The 17,664-nt window shown below is 57.0% G+C and overlaps 3 protein-coding genes across 5 annotated transcripts in view; 1 reads left to right on the top strand and 2 right to left on the bottom strand.

Annotated features, from left to right (window-relative positions):
* Positions 1-6: 6 nt before the first annotated feature.
* Positions 7-1,725, bottom strand: Psors1c2 (psoriasis susceptibility 1 candidate 2). The gene is made up of 3 exons (XM_008840320.2): positions 1,676-1,725; positions 1,146-1,246; positions 7-609 (listed from the first exon to the last, which is right to left on the bottom strand). Exons 2-3 carry the CDS (start codon positions 1,195-1,197, stop codon positions 251-253), a joined length of 411 nt encoding a protein of 136 aa, XP_008838542.1. The 5' UTR covers positions 1,198-1,246; positions 1,676-1,725; the 3' UTR covers positions 7-250.
* Positions 1,726-2,939: 1,214 nt separating this feature from the next.
* Cchcr1 (coiled-coil alpha-helical rod protein 1) lies at positions 2,940-14,514 on the bottom strand. The gene is made up of 18 exons (XM_008840319.3): positions 13,927-14,514; positions 13,600-13,666; positions 13,340-13,526; positions 12,951-13,254; positions 9,922-10,085; positions 9,687-9,822; positions 9,399-9,509; positions 9,063-9,212; positions 8,496-8,606; positions 8,293-8,399; positions 5,936-6,048; positions 5,705-5,750; positions 5,445-5,587; positions 5,174-5,362; positions 4,991-5,092; positions 3,714-3,865; positions 3,466-3,631; positions 2,940-3,255 (listed from the first exon to the last, which is right to left on the bottom strand). Exons 1-18 carry the CDS (start codon positions 14,182-14,184, stop codon positions 3,134-3,136), a joined length of 2,628 nt encoding a protein of 875 aa, XP_008838541.2. The 5' UTR covers positions 14,185-14,514; the 3' UTR covers positions 2,940-3,133.
* Positions 14,515-14,916: 402 nt separating this feature from the next.
* Tcf19 (transcription factor 19) overlaps positions 14,917-17,664 on the top strand; it is a 4,031-nt gene continuing 1,283 nt past the window's right edge. Inside the window, exons 1-3 of one of the 3 annotated variants that reach the window (XM_008840317.2) lie at positions 14,917-15,054; positions 15,263-15,831; positions 16,706-17,255. In XM_008840317.2, coding sequence (XP_008838539.1) covers positions 15,594-15,831; positions 16,706-17,255 — 788 coding nt within the window. In that variant the 5' untranslated portion in view covers positions 14,917-15,054; positions 15,263-15,593. The other 2 variants (XM_008840318.2, XM_017799926.2) reach the window with 2 other exon arrangements.

Below are 17,664 nucleotides of genomic sequence, written 5' to 3'. Positions count from 1 at the left end.
GGTGGGGGTGGGGTGAAGGAGAAGTGTGTGCCTATGCAATCCTAGAAAAGTGGAGGGGCAATGTGGGGTTGAGCTCAGCCCTCAAGCGGGGCAGAAAGCACTGCAGACCCCTTCTGAACGCAGAATACGACTGAGGAACGAGGAATGAAATTTAGGAATTGGGCGAAATGGAGATTTTAAGGGGAAGCAGAGGGAAGAGACGGGCTTGGGTGAGTTCTGCTGGAGACCCAAGTCCCCTCGGGAATCCTCACTATCTGTACTCTTCCCGGGGTGGGTCAAGGTCTGGCTCCTCGTGAGAGCCGTGGTCTACCTCAGGGGCGGGTGGCCAGGGGTTTTCTGGGGGCTGTGGTCCTGCTGGCCAGGGGTCGTCAGGCCGGGGAGGTTGAGGGGGATCAGTACTAGGAGGCTCCGGGGGCCAGACACCGGTGTCAGGCAGATCTCTCCAGGGACGGTTCGGGCCTGGAGGTGTAGGGTCATCAAACAGAGGGGGTACCCCTGGCCAGGGGTCACCAGGAATTGGGGGGCCCAGGGGTAATGTTGAGGAGTCCTCCTCCTCCTCCGGGGCTTCCGTTGGTTGGGGAGAGGGATGGTCCTCAATGCCTGAGATGCCTGCAAGAGGAGGAAGGAGAGGTAAGAGATGGTGAGTGACAATCACCCCCCATCCAGCTTCAGACCCAGACACAGAGCCCAGAGGTCAATGGGACCAGCACAGTCTGCACTGACCCCAGAAAGATCTTAAAGTGGCACCAAAGCATGCTCCATGCATTCCCCAAATACTGAAGCCACCATCGTGTAACATGAAACCCCTGGGCTGATCCGAGCCACTAGTGTAGCTAGAGTACTGACTTTAAGTGCCCAGAACCCCCTCTCCCCTGCCCCAGTTACGCTTCATGTGGCCCACAGGCCCCACCTCTGCAGTGACCCACCAGCTCATTGAATATTCCATCCATACACCCAAACTCTTTATCACATGCCTCTGCCTGAACCAGCAGAACTCAAGAGTCAAATGCCCCTGCTGCAACCCCTGAACTGTGCTCAAATGCATCCCCAGAGTCTCCCCAGCCTGTGCACCCCATCCCATCCCTGGCAGTGAGTCATCTTGACCACCTCCATCAGCCAGCTATCCTGGCCTCTGCCCAGCTCACCTCCGGCACACAGGCAAAGGACCAGGAGGCCCAGCAGCTTCCAGTTGAGCATCACGGCTGTCTGCTGGCCCCCAAAGGTGGGGTGCTCTGAGTCTGGGTGCCTGGGAACCCCAAGAGGCTTTATAGGAGAGGAAGAAGAGGAGGTGGCCAGTCTTTGGGGAGGGGCTGGCCCAGTGACAGGAGGAATCCATCAGAGCCTAACTGGTCAAACCCGTTTGCAAGGAGCCTGCCCTGGCGTCACTCATTTTAGTCCCCCAGCCCAGGACCCAGCTGCCAGGTCTCCCTATCGGTGACCCAGACCCAGGTGGCCCCACCCTTGTTTTCCTCTGTCCACACCCTGCAGCAATCTGTACCCTTCATCTCCATAATCACAGGGACGGCCACCTTTCATCCTCGGTAGCTGTTGGAAGCCACAGAATGGGAGCAAAGCCCGCAAACCCCGCGTGGGGAAGCATGGTAATTACAGGCCGAGGCAGGACGTATGTAAGGTCAGCTAGCACCCCAACCTAGCAGGGACCCCCTTTCCCTACCCCCTCCTTCCCTCAGCACCAGGCAGGCTGCCCTTTGGCACGCTCTTCAGTCACAGGGGGACCTCCCAAGCAGTGACATCCCAGAATTCCAGGGGAAACCCCAGGGTGAAGGAGTCACCAGAATTTCCTGGTTCCTGTCCCCATGGAGAGCTGGCTGCATCAACAAGAGGCATTCCTCTTCCTCCTCCCTCAGGCTGGCTCCCAGGCATGGGCCCTGCCCCGGGCCTGCTCCTGGTGTCTTGGCCCCCTTCACCTGTCTCTGAGAACAACACTCCAAAGTGTCCAAACTAAATTCCATTCTTCCCTCAGTTCCCCACCTCATCTGTTCCCCTGCCATTTATGGGACTCTGGCCCTGCCTGTGGTTGCTACAGGAAACCATGCATCTTCTTCACCTGCAACCCTATTGACAGTGCATCCCAATTCAACCCCAGTCCAGCCCCACTGAAGTCCTGGGCCATCCCAAGGTTCTGACCCACCCCTGTTCTGCTTACCCCTCCCCACAGGTTGAATCACCTTTAGAGTAAAATCTCTGTCCCACCCCACTGAACCAGCCTGGCTCTTCTCCACAGCCCCTCCCAGTCCTGTCATCCAGGACCTTGCCTTCCTTCCTGACACTTGTTTGTCCTGAGGTCCCTCTCTGTGTCTGTCCCATGAGAATGTAAGTGCCTGGGCCCATCAAGCCCACTATGGTGGCCCTGGGTTAGGACAGTGTCTGCTCTGACACTCTGGAAAGTGAATGCTCAGTGTCCTGTCCCTGGCACTCATCATCACCCAAATAATTTTTTGGGGGGGGGTCGTTTTGAGACAGGGTCTCCCTGTAGCGCCAGTTGGCCTGGAACTCGCTATGTAGACCTGGCTGGCCTTGAACTCACAGAGATCCGCCTGCCTCTGCCTCCTGAGTGCTAGGATTAAAGGTGTGCAATAAAAAGTGAAGATGAGGGGCTGGAGAGATGCTCAGCATTCAAGAGCACTGGCTGCACTTACAGAAGACCCGGTTCAAATCCCAGCACCCAAATGGCAGTTAACAATGTTCATAACTCCAGTTCCAAGGGTGCACTTACACACTTGTAGGCAATTACACTCGTACACACAGAAATAAAGCAAAAATTTTTTTTCTTAAAGTGAAGATGAAGAAAATTGGGAGCTTCTTACAACACCTTCAAAACACGAGGAAAGGGTTTAGAGAGGAGCCCCGAGAGGGAGACGGTGGGGGACACACTTCTCACAGACCCAGGAGGACACAGCTGCCAAGAGAATCTGAGGCTCTCAGACACAGTTCCACGTGCTAGCTCTACTAGAGCCATCTTTATTTAGAGCAGAATTCAGACTCGGTGGTGGCTGGAGTCTCAAGGCTGGGGGGGGCGCTGGCTACCCCTGCCCACATCCTCCCACTCCCCACCCTCTTCAGGGCCCAGCCCCAGGCTGGCATCCCTTCTAGCCCCCGGCGGCTCAGTGGCTCAGCTGGGGACTGAAGCAGGAGTGTTCTGTGTATTCTGGTTGACTCCCTGGCAAACGGCTTCCTCTTTGGAAATGGCCTCGCTTAGGCCCTGCAGACTGTCGAGCAGGGCAGACAGGGACCCTGGGATGGAGGGCATGAAGGAACGGGCACCAGGGTGAGAGCAGGCACTGTGCTGCGCGGCTTGGGGTGGCACAGGATGGGATGACCCAGGGCAGGTTTTTGGGTCCACTGAGGCATGGGTGAAAGGCTGGGGTCTCCGAGGCTCAGGCACACAGGAGGGTCAGGGGAGGGTACCGACACCACCCTCTGCCCCTCTGCTTAGCTCTTTACCTTTTATGGACTCTCTGCTGCGCAGTGCTGCTGCTGGAGACCCAGGTGCTGAGAACTCTGGAGGTTGGGGGCTGGACTCCAGGGACTTCACCATCCCAGAGGGAAGAACTGATAACAGGCGCTGCTGCTTGTAATGGAAGAGGAGCCCTTCCTGCTGCAAGGTGGCCTGGGAAGGAGAGGGTTAAACACCACCTAACCCAGAGCCCCCCCACTCCCCCAGCCCAGTGAGCCCTGCTTGCTGCCCCTACCAGCATGAGGTTCTTGTCCCTCTCCAGCTCATGCAGGCGACGGGTCAGCCGCTGGCCCTCCTCCTTCCTGGCCTCATCCTGCAGGCGTCTCAGCTCCTGATTCCGCTCCTTTTCCTGGGTGGCTTTGCGCTGGATCTGGCGCAGGGAAACCACTAAGAGACAGGAGCAGGTCAGCCTGGAGTTAAACAATGAGGCCGAGTCCCAGTTCCAGATCCCAGGGTCTCTTCCATTCAGCAGGAGAGTTGATCTGGCCACCGGATCTTGGGTGTCTTTGAAGCCAAAGTATTTCCCATCCCTGACCCATCAGTTCCTCAGGTGCTTACATGACTGGTCTTAGTTGGTTTTGGATTAGGATGCACTATGTAGCCCAGGCCGGCCTTGAGCTTTTGATCCTTGTCTCAATCCCAGGTGCTGAGACTATAGGCATGTGCCATCATGCGTGGCTAGGATTCATGTTTTTGGTGTGTGTTTTTTTTTAATTTGTGTATGAGTGCCTTGCCTGCATGTGTGTATGCATGTGCATGTGTGAGTCCCTGCAGAGACCAAAAGAGGACATCAAGATCCCCTGGAGCTTGAGTTAGCCAGTTATGAGCTGTCATGTGGATGCTGGGAACCAATCCCAGACCCTCTGTAAGAGCAGCCAGCACTCAGCTGCTGAGCCACCTCTGCAGCCTTAGGGGTCATGCTCTTCGTGATAATGGCAGAGTGGTTAGATTAGAGAATTTCCTATTTGTAGGCCATGTGGCCGAACCATCACACTGGTCCATCATCACTAGATGATTCAAACTACCAAACTAACCCTGTGTGTGTAGGTACGAGAGCAAGGGTTTTGAGCGTTCTCTGGGAGATCTGAACATCCCTCATAGGCACTAACTCATCCAGGTGTTTCAGTTTCTGATGGGGACAGCTGCCCATGACACAGACACCAGTGGCCTCTGCTGAGGGATGTGACAGGCCCAGGAGCTTGAACCTGCGTTCTGTTGCTTCTTTTGGTCTTTTTGAGACAGGGTCTCCCTGTATTCCACCTGACCTGGAACTGGCTATGTAGACCAGGCTGGCCTTGAACTCACAGAGATCTGCCTGCCTCTACTCACTGAGTGCTGGGATTAAAGGTGTGCACCACCACACCTGGTCATCCAAGCCGTTCCTCCCTTCACTACCTGCATCAGTCTATAAACTCTGAAAACAAGTTTGGGGTGGGGTGGGAACAGCGGTCCATGTCTCAACACCGCCTTCTTCCTGGAAGCCCAGGCAGGGTCCTCCCTGGTACACCTCACCGGCCTTGGCCTGCTCCCTTCGAGCCTCGTTCAGCCTCCTCTTTGTGTCTGAGAGCTGTTCCTGCAGCCGCATCTCCACCTCAGCCACCTTCTCTTGCAGAGCTGGAGACAGTGTGGGTGTGTCAGGAGAAGCCTCCCCTGCAGGGGAGCCGGTCGCTGCCCCTCACACCTTGCCCCCCACACCTTGCCGGTAGATCTCCTGCTGCTGTGTCAGCTCCTGCCGGAGACTGGCGGCCTCCTCGGTGCTCGCCTGCTGGTACTGGCGGGTGGCCTCCAGCTGCTGCCCCACACTGGCCAGGGACTCCTGGGCTTGTTGCAGCTCCTGCTCCAGCTGCTGGGCCACCTCCTTCAGCTGCCGCCGCTCCGCCTCCCCTGAAGAAGGTCGTGGTGGTCGCACAGGCCGTTCCGGGCACCTGAGCCCCAGACCCCAGGTCTTCCCCCTGTCCAGGCATACCTTGTTCCCGTGCCCGGCCCACCTCCTGCTGGATGAGGTGGGCGCTCAGCTGCAGCTCTGCATCCAAGCGGTTCCGTTCTTCCCGCAGCTGCTCCAACTCTAGGCTCAGTTCTGCATCCGGTGGGGGTGGGGGTGGGGGACAGCTGAGACAGAGAAGGTAAGAGTCACAGAAAATCCCCAGCTACCCGTCCCTCCTCAGCCCTGTTCTGGGTCCCAGAAGCCAATACCCGACCCCCCTCGACATACACACACCCCTTCACCTCTCCAGGCGCAGCTGAGCAAGGGCCAGTTTTCGAGCCATCAGACCTGGGAAGGAAAAGGTAAACAGCAGGAAGATGGGTGTGTGGGGACAAAAGGGGGGGGCAGGAGTCAAAATAAAGGGGGTGCGAGGATGGGTCATCGAGGAGAGGAAGGGTGGATGTGGGGTCGGAGGCCAGGGCTGAGAGGGAGAGGGTGAGGGGTAGTGGGGTCAGGGCACAAGCTCCACCTACCTCCAACGGTGTGGACCTTGCGGATAGCATAGCTGAGTCTGTTGCTGAGACTGGGAAGCCGAGCTATGGCCTGATCCACCCTGGTCATGGTGCTGTGGAGGCTGATGTGCGAGCTGGAGAAATCACAGGGCACTCACCCTCCGTCCTCACCCCAGCCTAAAGGACTGCAGGGCCCTCTACAGAGGACACCGTCTATCCTGTCCTCTCCTGTCACACAAGTGAGGGATGTGGGTTTGGGGGTGGAGGGGGACAGCAGTGGGGAAGGGAGAAACCAAAGCCAGGGAGGGGCAGGGCCTTGGCCGAAGGCCGGGTGCTGGAGCTGCCCAGCCACCCATGTTCAAGCTCCTTAGCAAACTTAAGGAAACCGAGAGAGAGCTTAAGCTTTGGTGACTGCCAAGCGATCCAGCTGGGGCTAGAGAGACAGCTCAGCGGTTAAGAGCACTGGCTGCACTTGCAGAGGACCTGGGTTTGGTTCCCAGCAACCACATGGCCACTCACAACCACCTGTAATTCCAGTTCCAGGGGGTGCAAGGCCCTCTCCTGACCTCCACGGGATTGCATGACAAGGGTGCACTTAACATACATGCAGGAAATACACTCATACACATAAAATATTTTTTTTAATTCCTAACACCAAAGCCTGTGGCAAGCGTCTCATCTGGGAGGACATTTGAGACAGGGCGTCATGTTGCCAAATTCACTAAGCGTCATGGCTTTAAATTCACTAAGTAGCCAAGGATGGTCTTCGACTCCTGACCCTCCTTCCTCTACCTCTTGAATGTTAGGGTTACAGGTGTGCACCACCTCACTCGGCCTGCAATCTATCTTTCTTAAAAATAAATATTTTTATTTTATGTACATGTGTATGGCCTGCATGTATGTAAGTGCACCTCTGCTGTGCAGTGCCCAAGGAGGTCAGAAGAGGACGTCAGACCCCCTGGAACTGGGGTTACAGATGGTTGTTAGCTGTCAGGTAGGTGCTGGGAATGAACCTGGGACCTCTGTAAGAGCAGCCAGTGCTGCACCTGGCCTTGGGGAGGCTAGGCTGGGGGGTGGGGTGGGGTGGAGACCAGGTACTGTCTGCCTCACCAGACTCAGGGGGCAAGAACTGTTATTTGTTTGAGGAGCAAAAGCAGATCTGCCCACGGTTTTCTGAAGGTCTCTGGCCCAGGGAGGCACTAGTGACTCTACAGCTTACAGCTTTTCCAACAACCTGTGAAGCTTGTTTCTCACACTTATTTGTTGATTACTGTTACACATCAGACCAAAGTCACCTCTGGAAGGATCCCCGAGAGCAGTCATCCCCTGATACCATAATGGACGGTGCCATGTGCTGTATCAGCCATCTGTCTACAGCAGGGCCCTGTGACTAAGAAAAACAGGCCCACAGGGAGAAGCCAAGGAGCCTGGAGGCTGGGGCGGGGCTGGGGCTGGAACCTCCTCAGAGTCCCAGTCTCCAAGGGAGATGAGGTGAGGATGAGGCCGAGGTTGGCAGCACAGCCTGCACTGTGTTCACCTAGACACCACCTGAGCCGGAGTGGCTGCCACCCAGCGTGGCTCTCACTAAAACCCGGTTCCTCATGAAGTCTCCAGGTCCTCTCGAGGTCCGCTAACAAACCAGGGAGCAACCAGGGATTGGAGTACTCTAGCCTGGAAGGGCATTCTGGTGAGAAACCACCAGCAAGAACCATTTCCGCGATCTGGCACAAAGTAAAAGCCTGTCCACAGCTGTCTCTCTGCTCCCTCAGAGGCAGGCGGCACATACAGGGCGTCCAGTCTGGGCCGCGGTTCTTCAAAGTAGTCTGATCCATGCAAGTTTAACAGGTTTCATTTTTTCCGGTACTAGGGCCTAGGTCTTCTTGCCAGGCAAGTGCTCTACTGAGCCACACTGCAGCCCGCGAGACATTTTAGATGGTATTCAGTAAGCAAGGAGGGGCTAGTTACAAATAATTAAAAGTTTTCCCCAACTAAACAGGGCATGTATGTAAAGGAATAAGGAAAGAGGAAGGGAGGGAGGGAGGGAGGGTCATGTTTCTAGATCCCATCACTGAGCAATTCTGCTGGGGTAGCTCCGCCTAGCTGCTCAACCTAGCTTGGGAGACCACAGCACTACTGGAGCTCAGGATACCCTACTCCAGCCTAGCCACAGATCAGTTCACAGCAGGCGCCGCCCAGAAGAAAGTCCAACAGGAGCCTCCACAGAGCTGTCTCGGCCCTTCCTCCCTCCTCCCTCCTCCGTCCTCCCCCGTCCCCCTCCTCCTCCTCCCTGCAGCCCAGCTCTCCAGCCCAAGGTTCCCCGGCAACTGGGGACCAGCCTCCTGCACCTGCTCCTACACCTGTTACTCCGTGGCAGGTACCTGTTCACAGCACTGACCACGAACTTGAGCTGCTCCTCGGCAGAGACCATCTGATGTTGCTGCTGCCGCTTGGCCTCCTGAGCCCGGCTCAGCTCCATGTGCACTGCCTGGTAAGGACGAGGTTTTTAAGATCTCCTTCCCTGGGGTCTGCTCGGCAGGCCTGGCTGGGCTCCTTCACCCTCCCTTAGTCTCCCTGCTCAGACCTTGGTGCTCATCCGTTCCACCTCCACCTCCGCAGCTTTGTCCTGGAGGGCATGCTGCAGGAGGGTCTGCTTCTGGCTCTGGGCTGTCACTTGTTCCTGGAGCTCGGCCACCTAGGGGAACAGAAGGAGCTGGGCGAGGAAGTCTAGAGCCCAAAGTGATGTGGGGCACAGGGATGAAGGGACAGGACAGACCACACACAGGACAAGCAGCTGGACCTGAGTCCCATTCTCCTTTCTGAAGCCCATTCCACGCAGCCACACTTTGAGAAGACCCCTTCCTCTGACCACGCACGGATGGATGCCGTCACCTCAGGTAGGCCGTCCTGACCCTCTCCTGACCACTTAAGTCTCATCACCTTCTCTTTGGAGCACACACATGACACAGCATGACAGTACCATGTTTACTCATTTCTATGTCTTCATTCTAGAACCTGCTCCATGGGAACACGTGTCTGTCTGCTCAGGACCATGGACCCAGCACGTGGCAGCCACTCAGAAAATATCTGCTGAATAACTGTACTTGTGCAGGATGCTGGAGTCAGAGTGCGGAGGACGTGGGCCCCTAACCTGGTCCCTCAGCCGCTCCATGGAGTTCCTGTGCTCCAGATCCTGTGCCTTCAGCTGCACCATGAGGACAAACACCTTCTCCCGCCAGCGTCGCAGCAGGGATTGACACTTCTTAGGGAACTCGGGCTCCAGGGCATCTGCAGGTTGGATCTGAGTGTGGAAAGAAGGGGATGGGCCTCCTGAGGGGGAGGAAGGACATGACTTTGTTCCTCTGTCTCACTGCAGCAGCAGCAGCCACAGCAAGGAGCCTGGAAGAGAGATCAGAGGTCTCACAGCACACCAGCCCCTGCCCCCCAGAGAGGGGAGCCCTAAGGCAGGGTGAGGGAGGGACCCTACCTTCCTGGTCAGCTCCTCCTCCTGCAGGGCCAGCATGTGCGTGAGGCTCTGCACACGTACCTCCAGCAGCTCCACCTTGGCCTGAAGGTCAGCTCGGTTGTGCTCCAAGTGCTGAGAGAAAGAGCAGCCAGTGAGGGTCATCATGTCTACCCTGGGGCAGCAGCCAGCCTGGGCTCTGGGACAGCACAGCCTCTCTGCAGAACTGTGCTCTCCCTCCGTGGGCTGTCCTCGTCCCCTGACCTGATCCCGCCTGGCCCAGCCACACAGCACTCCTGTACTTCCCTCTACCTGCACAGTGTCAATGAGCTCCTGTCGTTCTGGTTCCCACGCCTGGCTGTGGACCTCAGGAGGCACTTGCTCCCCAACATACTTCCTTAGACTCTCCACCAAGGTCACCTGAGCTTCCAAGTCTTCTTGGGTCTTGCTGGGGTTGAGGCAGACATGGAACAGCCCTCAGTGGAACAGCCTAGAGTGCCTCTCCCCAGGCCTGCCAGGGCCCCCTGGGCCGGCCCTGCCCACCGACCTCAGCTGCTTCCTCAGCAGCTCAGCCTCCTTCTGGGCTGTGGCCAGCTGCTTGGCTTCCTCTGCCCTCCTGAACTCCAAGCTGTTCAGAGACTTCTCCAAACCCTCCGCCTTGCTGGTCAAACTGGCAAGAGTCTCCTGGTGAGCCTTCGTCAAGGAAGACAGCTGTGGAGAAAACAGGAGGGGCCAGTTTGGGGAGTGAGTGGGGCTGGAGAGGTGGCTCAGATGATTCCCGACCTTCCAGAGGACTCAAGTTCAGTTCCCAGCACCCAAGTTGGGTGGCTCATTAGGACCTCCAGCTCCAGGGAACCCAACACACTCTTCTGACCTCTGTGGGCACTTGCACACAATGGCACACACAGACACACACATAAATACAGATAAAATCTATAAAAGGGGAGAGTGCACCCTAATCAGGACCTTGTCCCTCAGAGAACCAGCCAGCACGTCATTCAGCTGTACGCAAATGGAGATGTCTTGGCATCTGGTTCTCACCGGTCAGCTTCAAACAATCGGGGAAGCACTGGTCACTTCCTGTCTCTCCATGTCCATGGCTATACCCGAGGTAAACCTCCTGACCTCTTGCCTGGGCATTGTGGGCAGAGGAGGTGGCTCAGTCAGTAAAGCACTCATCTCATGTATGTGGGGACCCCAAATTGGAATCCCCCAAACCTAGGTCAAAAGCCGGGCAAGGCAGCATGTGCCTGCAATCCCAGCTCTGAGATGGGAGGCAGAGCCCAGAGGGAGCCTGGAAGCTCCCAGGCTCACTAGCCTGCCTACGTGGCAAAGCTCCAGGCCAACGAGACCGACTCAAACCAAAGAACAGGACCGACACTTGAGGTTGTCCTCAGACCTCCACTCTCCCCGACATGTACCCAAACACCTGATGTACACGCACACACCCTTCAGTTGTGCTGGGCAAATGCCTAGAATCCCAGCACTGGAGAGGCTGAGGCAGTCCTCCTGCCTCAAGTTAAGGCTAGCCTGGCCTAGATACCAAGAACCTACTTCAGGGGCTGGAGCGATGGCTCAGAGGTTAAGAGTACTTGCTACTCTTGTGGAGGACCCAGGAGAGTTCCCAGCACCCACAATGTGGCTCAAAACTGACAAACGCCAGTTCCAAGGGCTCCAGCGTCCTCTTCTGGCCTTTGAAAGCACTGTATGCATGCAGTACACACATACATGCAGGTAAACACTCATACACATAAAATAAAAATCTTTTTTAAAAAACTGCCTCGATGGATGTAGTGGCACACACCTTTAGTCCCAGCACTTGGGAGGCAGAGGCAGGTGGAGCTCTGAGTTCGAGGCCAGCCTGGTCTACATAGTGAGTTCCAGGACAGCTGGGGCTACAGGGAGACCCTGTCTCAAAAAGACCAAAAAAAGAAAAAAAAAAGCTGCCTCAGTACCCACCTGCCCCTGTCCCCCAACCTCTGCCACAAAATAATAAAACCCTTCAATGGTTTCTTGTTACACATCATTTTTGGGCAGTTTTCCAATCTTATTCAACAATCAGCAGTCAGTCCCATCCACAATGACTGTCTAGAGTTGGTTTTGAACAAGGTACCAGGACACAGGTTACAGAGCACCGAGCTTGCTTAGCAGAGGGCTGTGCACATTTGGAGTCCTCTCTAACGACACACACGCAAGAAGGCCTTCCCTACTGCAGGCTTCCCGACACCTCCGTTGCCCACGGTGGCCTTCCAGAACCCATAGACTGAGTTGGTGCCTCTGTACACTTGAGACCTTTCCCAGCTGCACTGAACTATACCCACATTAGATGTGTGTGTCCCACACCAGGCTGTCAGCTCCATCCACGAGGGCTGAGACTCAAGCAACGTGGTCACCACACCAGCTTCTGTCTCGGGGATTACAAAGAGAAGCACTGGGCTCACCGATGTAAAAACTTCCCTCTCCCAGTCTTCACGGGACTCACAGCCCCCCTCCTTCCTCACTGCTCCCCACCAAGCTCCCAGGTGAACTGGGTTCCTGGTAAAGCAGGGAGGGACAGCACTTTCTTCTCAAGATGGAGAGTTTCAAGTGTTGGGAATCACTGGACTCCCAAGAAACAAGTATAACCCGAGGAAGGCCAAGATACCCAAGGCTCCTTTCCAAGACCGGGGTTCCTGCCCGGGTACCCTACGATGACAGCCCCTCCCACCCCGTGTGCACTTGGTCCCTGGTGGGAAGATCATGCTGGTCCCTGCGATGACTGAGCCCCTCCCACCTCGTGTGCACTTGGTCCCTGGTGGGAAGCTCCTGCCGGTCCCTGCGATGACTGAGCCCTCCCACCCCGTGTGCACTTGATCCCTGGTGGGAAGCTCCTGCCGGTCCCTGCGATGACAGCCCCTCCCACCCCGTGTGCACTTGGTCCCTGGTGGGAAGCTCCTGCCGGTCCCTGCGATGACTGAGCCCCTCCCACCCCGTGTGCACTTGGTCCCTGGTGGGGAGCTCCTGCCGGTCCCTGCGATGACTGAGCCCCTCCCACCCCATGTGCACTTGGTCCCTGGTGGGAAGCTCCTGCCGGTCCCTGCGATGACTGAGCCCCTCCCACCCCGTGTGCTCTTGGTCCCTGGTGGGAAGATCCTGCCGGTCCCTTCGATGACTGAGCCCTCCCACCCCGTGTGCACTTGATCCCTGGTGGGAAGATCCTGCCGGTCCCTTCGATGACTGAGCCCTCCCACCCCGTGTGCACTTGATCCCTGGTGGGAAGATCCTGCCGGTCCCTTCGATGACTGAGCCCTCCCACCCCGTGTGCACTTGATCCCTGGTGGGAAGATCCTGCCGGTCCCTTCGATGACTGAGCCCTCCCATCCCGTGTGTACTTGGTCCCTGGTGGGAAGCTCCTGCTGGTCCCTGCGATGACTGAGCCCCTCTCACCCCGTGTGCACTTGGTCCCTAGTGGGAAGCTCCTGCCGGTCCCTGCGATGACAGCCCCTCTACTGAGCCCGTCTCACCCCGTGTTCACTTGTTCCCTAGTGGGAAGCTCCTGCCGGTCCCTGCGATGACAGCCCCTCCCACCATGCTCACCTGCTCTTGGTGCAGACTCTGAATCTCCTCCAGCTCCCGCTGGCTCTCCTCCTCCAGGTTTTTCCGGACCATTTCAGCCCCAGCCAAGGCAGCACGCAAGCCCTCAGCCTCAGCTCTGCCCGCCTTCTCAGCCACTGTAAGAGCCTCCAGCTCCATGGTCTGAGCCTCCAGCCTCAACTTCTGCTGCAGCGAGGTCTCCCGCAGGAGCCGGACCTCCTCCTCCAGCCGCCGCAGCTCTTGCAGCTGCCGCGAGATCAGCTCTGCCTGCTGGCTCAGGGCATGAGAGGATCCTGGTTCCAAAGACCTTCAAAGACAGGTGGGCACAGCTGAGACATGTCTGGTACCCCAGGGAGGATGGAGGACAGAGCCCCTCTGCTGCTGTGAGAGACAGGGCTGAAGCTGGGGCTGGGAGTCTGCATCCACACCACCATTCATCAGGCTCCCGCCTCTCTAAGACATCTTGCCGGGCCGTGGATTGGACCAGAGGAATGTCTGAAGCCCAGGTGGGGGCCATTCTCGGCAGAGTTGGAAGGGGTCGGGTTTGGAAGTGAGAGGGGGGAACCAGCCCAGCAAAACCTGTGATCACAAGAGTCAAGACGGTTAGTTTCTCAGAGAGGCTATCCCTGCCCCCTTGACCAGCCACACTGACCTGAAGGTGGTAACATCTCCACATTATTTAAAGGGTCTAGATTCTGTCTCCAGCCATCTATGTTTCCCTGGACAACAGGAGAAACAAGGAAACGCCAATTCAATTTTCAGGTCACCTTCCAAAGAGAAATAATATAATAATGTCAAAGACCTTACATCACAGACAGGTGCACCCAACTCTCAGCTCTTTCTACTTCCCAAAAGTCAGAAGAATAACCAAACCACTGATAGAACCAGGCAACAGCCATGACGTAAACGTACTGAGGGACCCAGGGGTGTTTTCTCAGGACTTGCTCCTAACTTAGAAGACTCTAGATGAGGCCTTTACCTTTCTCTGTAACTGTCTACGGTCCCTGGGAGGTGAGAGAGCGCCCACACAGTGTAGGGGACCCAGTCTCCACAGATCTCTCCATGGTGTGGTAGAACCGTGGGGAAGCCCATCTAGGCACCACCAAGCCATGATTCCAGGATCCAAGGCCTGGCCCAGAAGAATGTGCCCGCATGTGGCGTCAAGCCACTTCCCTAGGAACCCTGGGGATCCAGGCAGCCTAGAGCCCGGGGTAGGAAGCCAGCCTCCTGATGTCATCTGACTCTGTCACCTGCCTCAATTTCTAAGTTCCCCCCAGTTTCCATTCCCGATGCGCTGATCTCCTGGCATCCTATAGCGTCTTCCCTCCCCTACCCTACGCACTTGGATTCATCTACTTGTCACCCAGACCCAGATTCATGTCCCCTCCCGGCCTAGGCTTGCATCTTTCCGGTCCCCCACTGGCTCGCGCCCATCCCTGTGCGCTCCCGCACACACCCCTGGCTCTCCCCCTGGACCCTGGGCCCTAAGGCCGTGATGACCACCTCATCTGGTCCTTTACCCGACTCCTGCACCTCTCTTCCCTAATGCACCCTTCCACCCACCCTAGCACCCCTTCTCAGACCCTTCCCGCCCCCAACTGACCCTTCTCGAACGCCCCTTTCCCAGCGCGAGAGCCCGCCCTTTAGCCACGCCCCCAACACCTAGCTCCGGGCCTGGGCTCCGCCCCGGACGACGCATGCGCGAGGCGGGTGGGTTGGCGGGCCCGCTCTAAAACCCCAGCTCTCCCCTTCAAGGAGGAAAGAGAAAGTTGTGCGCAGGCGCACTGGCGCTTAGGACCCGGCCCAATTACCGCGACAGGTCCTCTCCGCGCGCTGTCGGCTCCTCCTCACCCCGGGAACCCGGGAAACGTCCGAGCCAATCAAAAAGGGAAGAGGGCGGGAGCTGGCTGCGCATCGTCCAATAGGGCGGAGGAGGTCCAGTCAGCTGGCCAATCAGCACCGGCCCCGGGGGTGAGACCTGCTGGCGCCAAGTTGGACCCGGGAACTGCGAAGGCCGAGCCCGCGGCGTCCGTACGCTTCCCGGCTGTCAAACCGCGGCGGGAGAGCCGGGCGCGGGGCTCCTTCCTGGAGACGCCAGGAAGGAGGGGTGAGGCCGCTTTGCTGCAGCATCTAGGGGTGCAGACTAAAGAGCGGGGCGCGGGAGGGGTGCCGTGTGATGTGAGCGAGGCAGCGTCTCCTCTCCAGGTTGCACAGCTGATGCATTCGTGTTGCACGCACGTTGGCACTGCAGGACCCCCCCCCAACTCCTGTCTGCACATCCCCAGGACGCGCCTAAAGTGTCTTTGCTTGCCCAGGTTGCTGGAGGCTCCGCGGAGGTTCGGCGGCCTGAAAGTCCCGCTCAGCCGACGTGCGCACCCCAGGGCGTTTTCCTGCTGTCTTTGCATCGCATCAGGACCTTCCTGAAGTTTTTTTTTAGTCCCAAATCTTGACCGCCCATTTTGCGGTGCGTGTCCCGGCCGCTGGCTGGCGCTCTGAATTTTGCACTTACCACGTTGGAACTACGCCCAGCAGAGCTGTTTACATACATCAGACTGGAACTGAACTGAGGCCAGCGGTGCATGGCCCAGAGGTGGGAAAGGTGATGGACTGCTAACGTGGAAGACGTAGTGCTAAGGGGCACCCCCCATGCTGCCCTGCTTTCAGCTGCTGCGCATAGGGGAAGGCCGGGGCGGTGACCTCTACACCTTCCACCCCCCAACCGGGACCGGCTGCACCTATCGCTTGGGCTGCAGGGCCGACCTGTGTGATGTGGCTCTGCGGCCCCAGCAGGAGCCAGGCCTCATCTCTGCGGTGCACGCAGAACTACATGCTGAGCGCCGAGGGGACGATTGGAGGGTCAGCCTGGAGGACCACAGCAGCCAAGGTAAGCAGCGAGGCGTGATTGTAAGGGGATCCACTGGGACCCCCCACACATACACCTCCCAGAGTCCCTGTAGGAGACAGTGGTGATGTGTCTTATCTGCCCATCAGAACTGTCGGCTTTCCACAGGTCCGACCCGTTTCTCTGGTTTAGCTCACAAGGGACCTAACAATGGGGTGTCAATCAGCAAAGTGTCACCGTAGGGATGTTCTAGTGCCAAACTCAGACTTCCAGCTCTGCGGAGGCACCTCATTCCTGTTAGGTGGTTTCCATGAGTGTCTTAGTGACCTAGCCTGTCTGCCCAGCTCAAGGCAGCCTCAAGTCCAGGCTCACAGCCCAGCTCTGTTTTGTCTCCAAGTCTTACTTTAGTCTACACACAAGGTTTGGCAAAGTCTGATCTGCGGTGTTGGGAGCATTAGGCTATAACAGATAGTAAGTGCTGTCTGTGTTACGGGCCAGTCACTGTTTTAGGTACATTAAATATACTTGGAATTAATACCCTGCTTATCATGAAGTGAAGAAAAATGAGACACGCAGGGGTTGGCATTGCAGTAGTAAAGTATGATGGTGCACACCTGCAGTCAAAGGCTGAGGCAGGGGGATCATGAGTTCTGGGCCAGTCTAGACTAGATTGAGACTGTCTCAAAAAGAAAAAAATGGGAAGACGTGAAGCTGTTAAATGGTAAAGCCAGGATCTGTTGAGTTGGAGCCAGCCCTAAACACAAACACAAGGATCTGCTGGAGAGTACACAGAAAACAAACTTGCTTCCAGCTCACAGAGCTTTATGTAGTCTTCCCCACCTTCCCCTGAAGACCCAGCAGGCCAGATCCACTGTGCTTCTGACATTTCTGTTCTTGCCTCACCATCCATCAACAGGGACTTTGGTCAATAATGTCCGACTCCCAAGAGGCCACAGGCTGGAGTTAAGTGATGGTGACCTCCTGACCTTTGGCCCTGAAGGGCCAGCAGAAACCAATTCCTCTGAGTTCTACTTCATGTTCCAACAAGTCCGGGTCAAACCTCAGGACTTTGCAGCCATTACTGTTCCTCGGTCTAGGGGAGAAGCTGGGGCTGGCTTCCAGCCCATGCTGCCCTCCCAGGGGGCACCCCAGCGACCACTCAGCACCCTGTCCCCTGCTCCCAAGGCCACACTGATCCTCAATTCCATCGGCAGCCTCAGCAAGCTGAGGCCCCAGCCCCTCACCTTCTCCCGTGGTGGAAGCAGGCCACAGAGCCTGCCTGTTCCCACCCCAGCAGAGGAAGTAGGAGCTGCACCCACCCCACCCCCAAGAAACCGGAGGAAGTCTGCTCACAGAGTGTTGGCAGAACTGGATGATGAGAGTGAGGCTCCTGCGGACCCCCTGTCAGTCCTCACGGAGCCCAGGAAGAAGCTCCGGGTGGAGGAAACTCCTCTGGTGTCCAGTGGGTAAGTGGGGCCCTCCCTGCTGGCCTGTCAGCATCTCGCCTCCTAGACTCCTTGGTACAGCCTCGGGCTGTGGGGTCTTAGAAGGTGGAGGTGAGAGGGAGTAACCCGAATGCTGGAAAGGCAAGACCTGGGTTAGCTCTCACCCCTGAGTACATACAGGAGGAAGCCAGTTAAGAATGGTCCACTAGAAGGTAAAAAAACACCTGGGGGGCCGGGAGTACCTCGCTGAGAACATTTCCTAGCCTGTACCAGATTGCCTAGGGTTGAATTCCCCCCAGTGTACATAAAAGGCTGTCATCCCAGCATTTAGTAGCTGAAGCAGGACACAGGAAGATTGCCAAGTATGAGGTCAGCCTGGGTAACACTGAAACACTGTCTCAAAACAGAAAAACCTACACAGTTAACCCAG

Source organism: Nannospalax galili, unplaced genomic scaffold (genome assembly GCF_000622305.1).
Source record: "Nannospalax galili isolate Female #2095 unplaced genomic scaffold, S.galili_v1.0 scaffold401, whole genome shotgun sequence".
In the NCBI taxonomy this organism is placed as follows: Eukaryota; Metazoa; Chordata; class Mammalia; order Rodentia; family Spalacidae; genus Nannospalax; species Nannospalax galili.
This window is presented reverse-complemented; position numbering and strand designations above follow the sequence as displayed.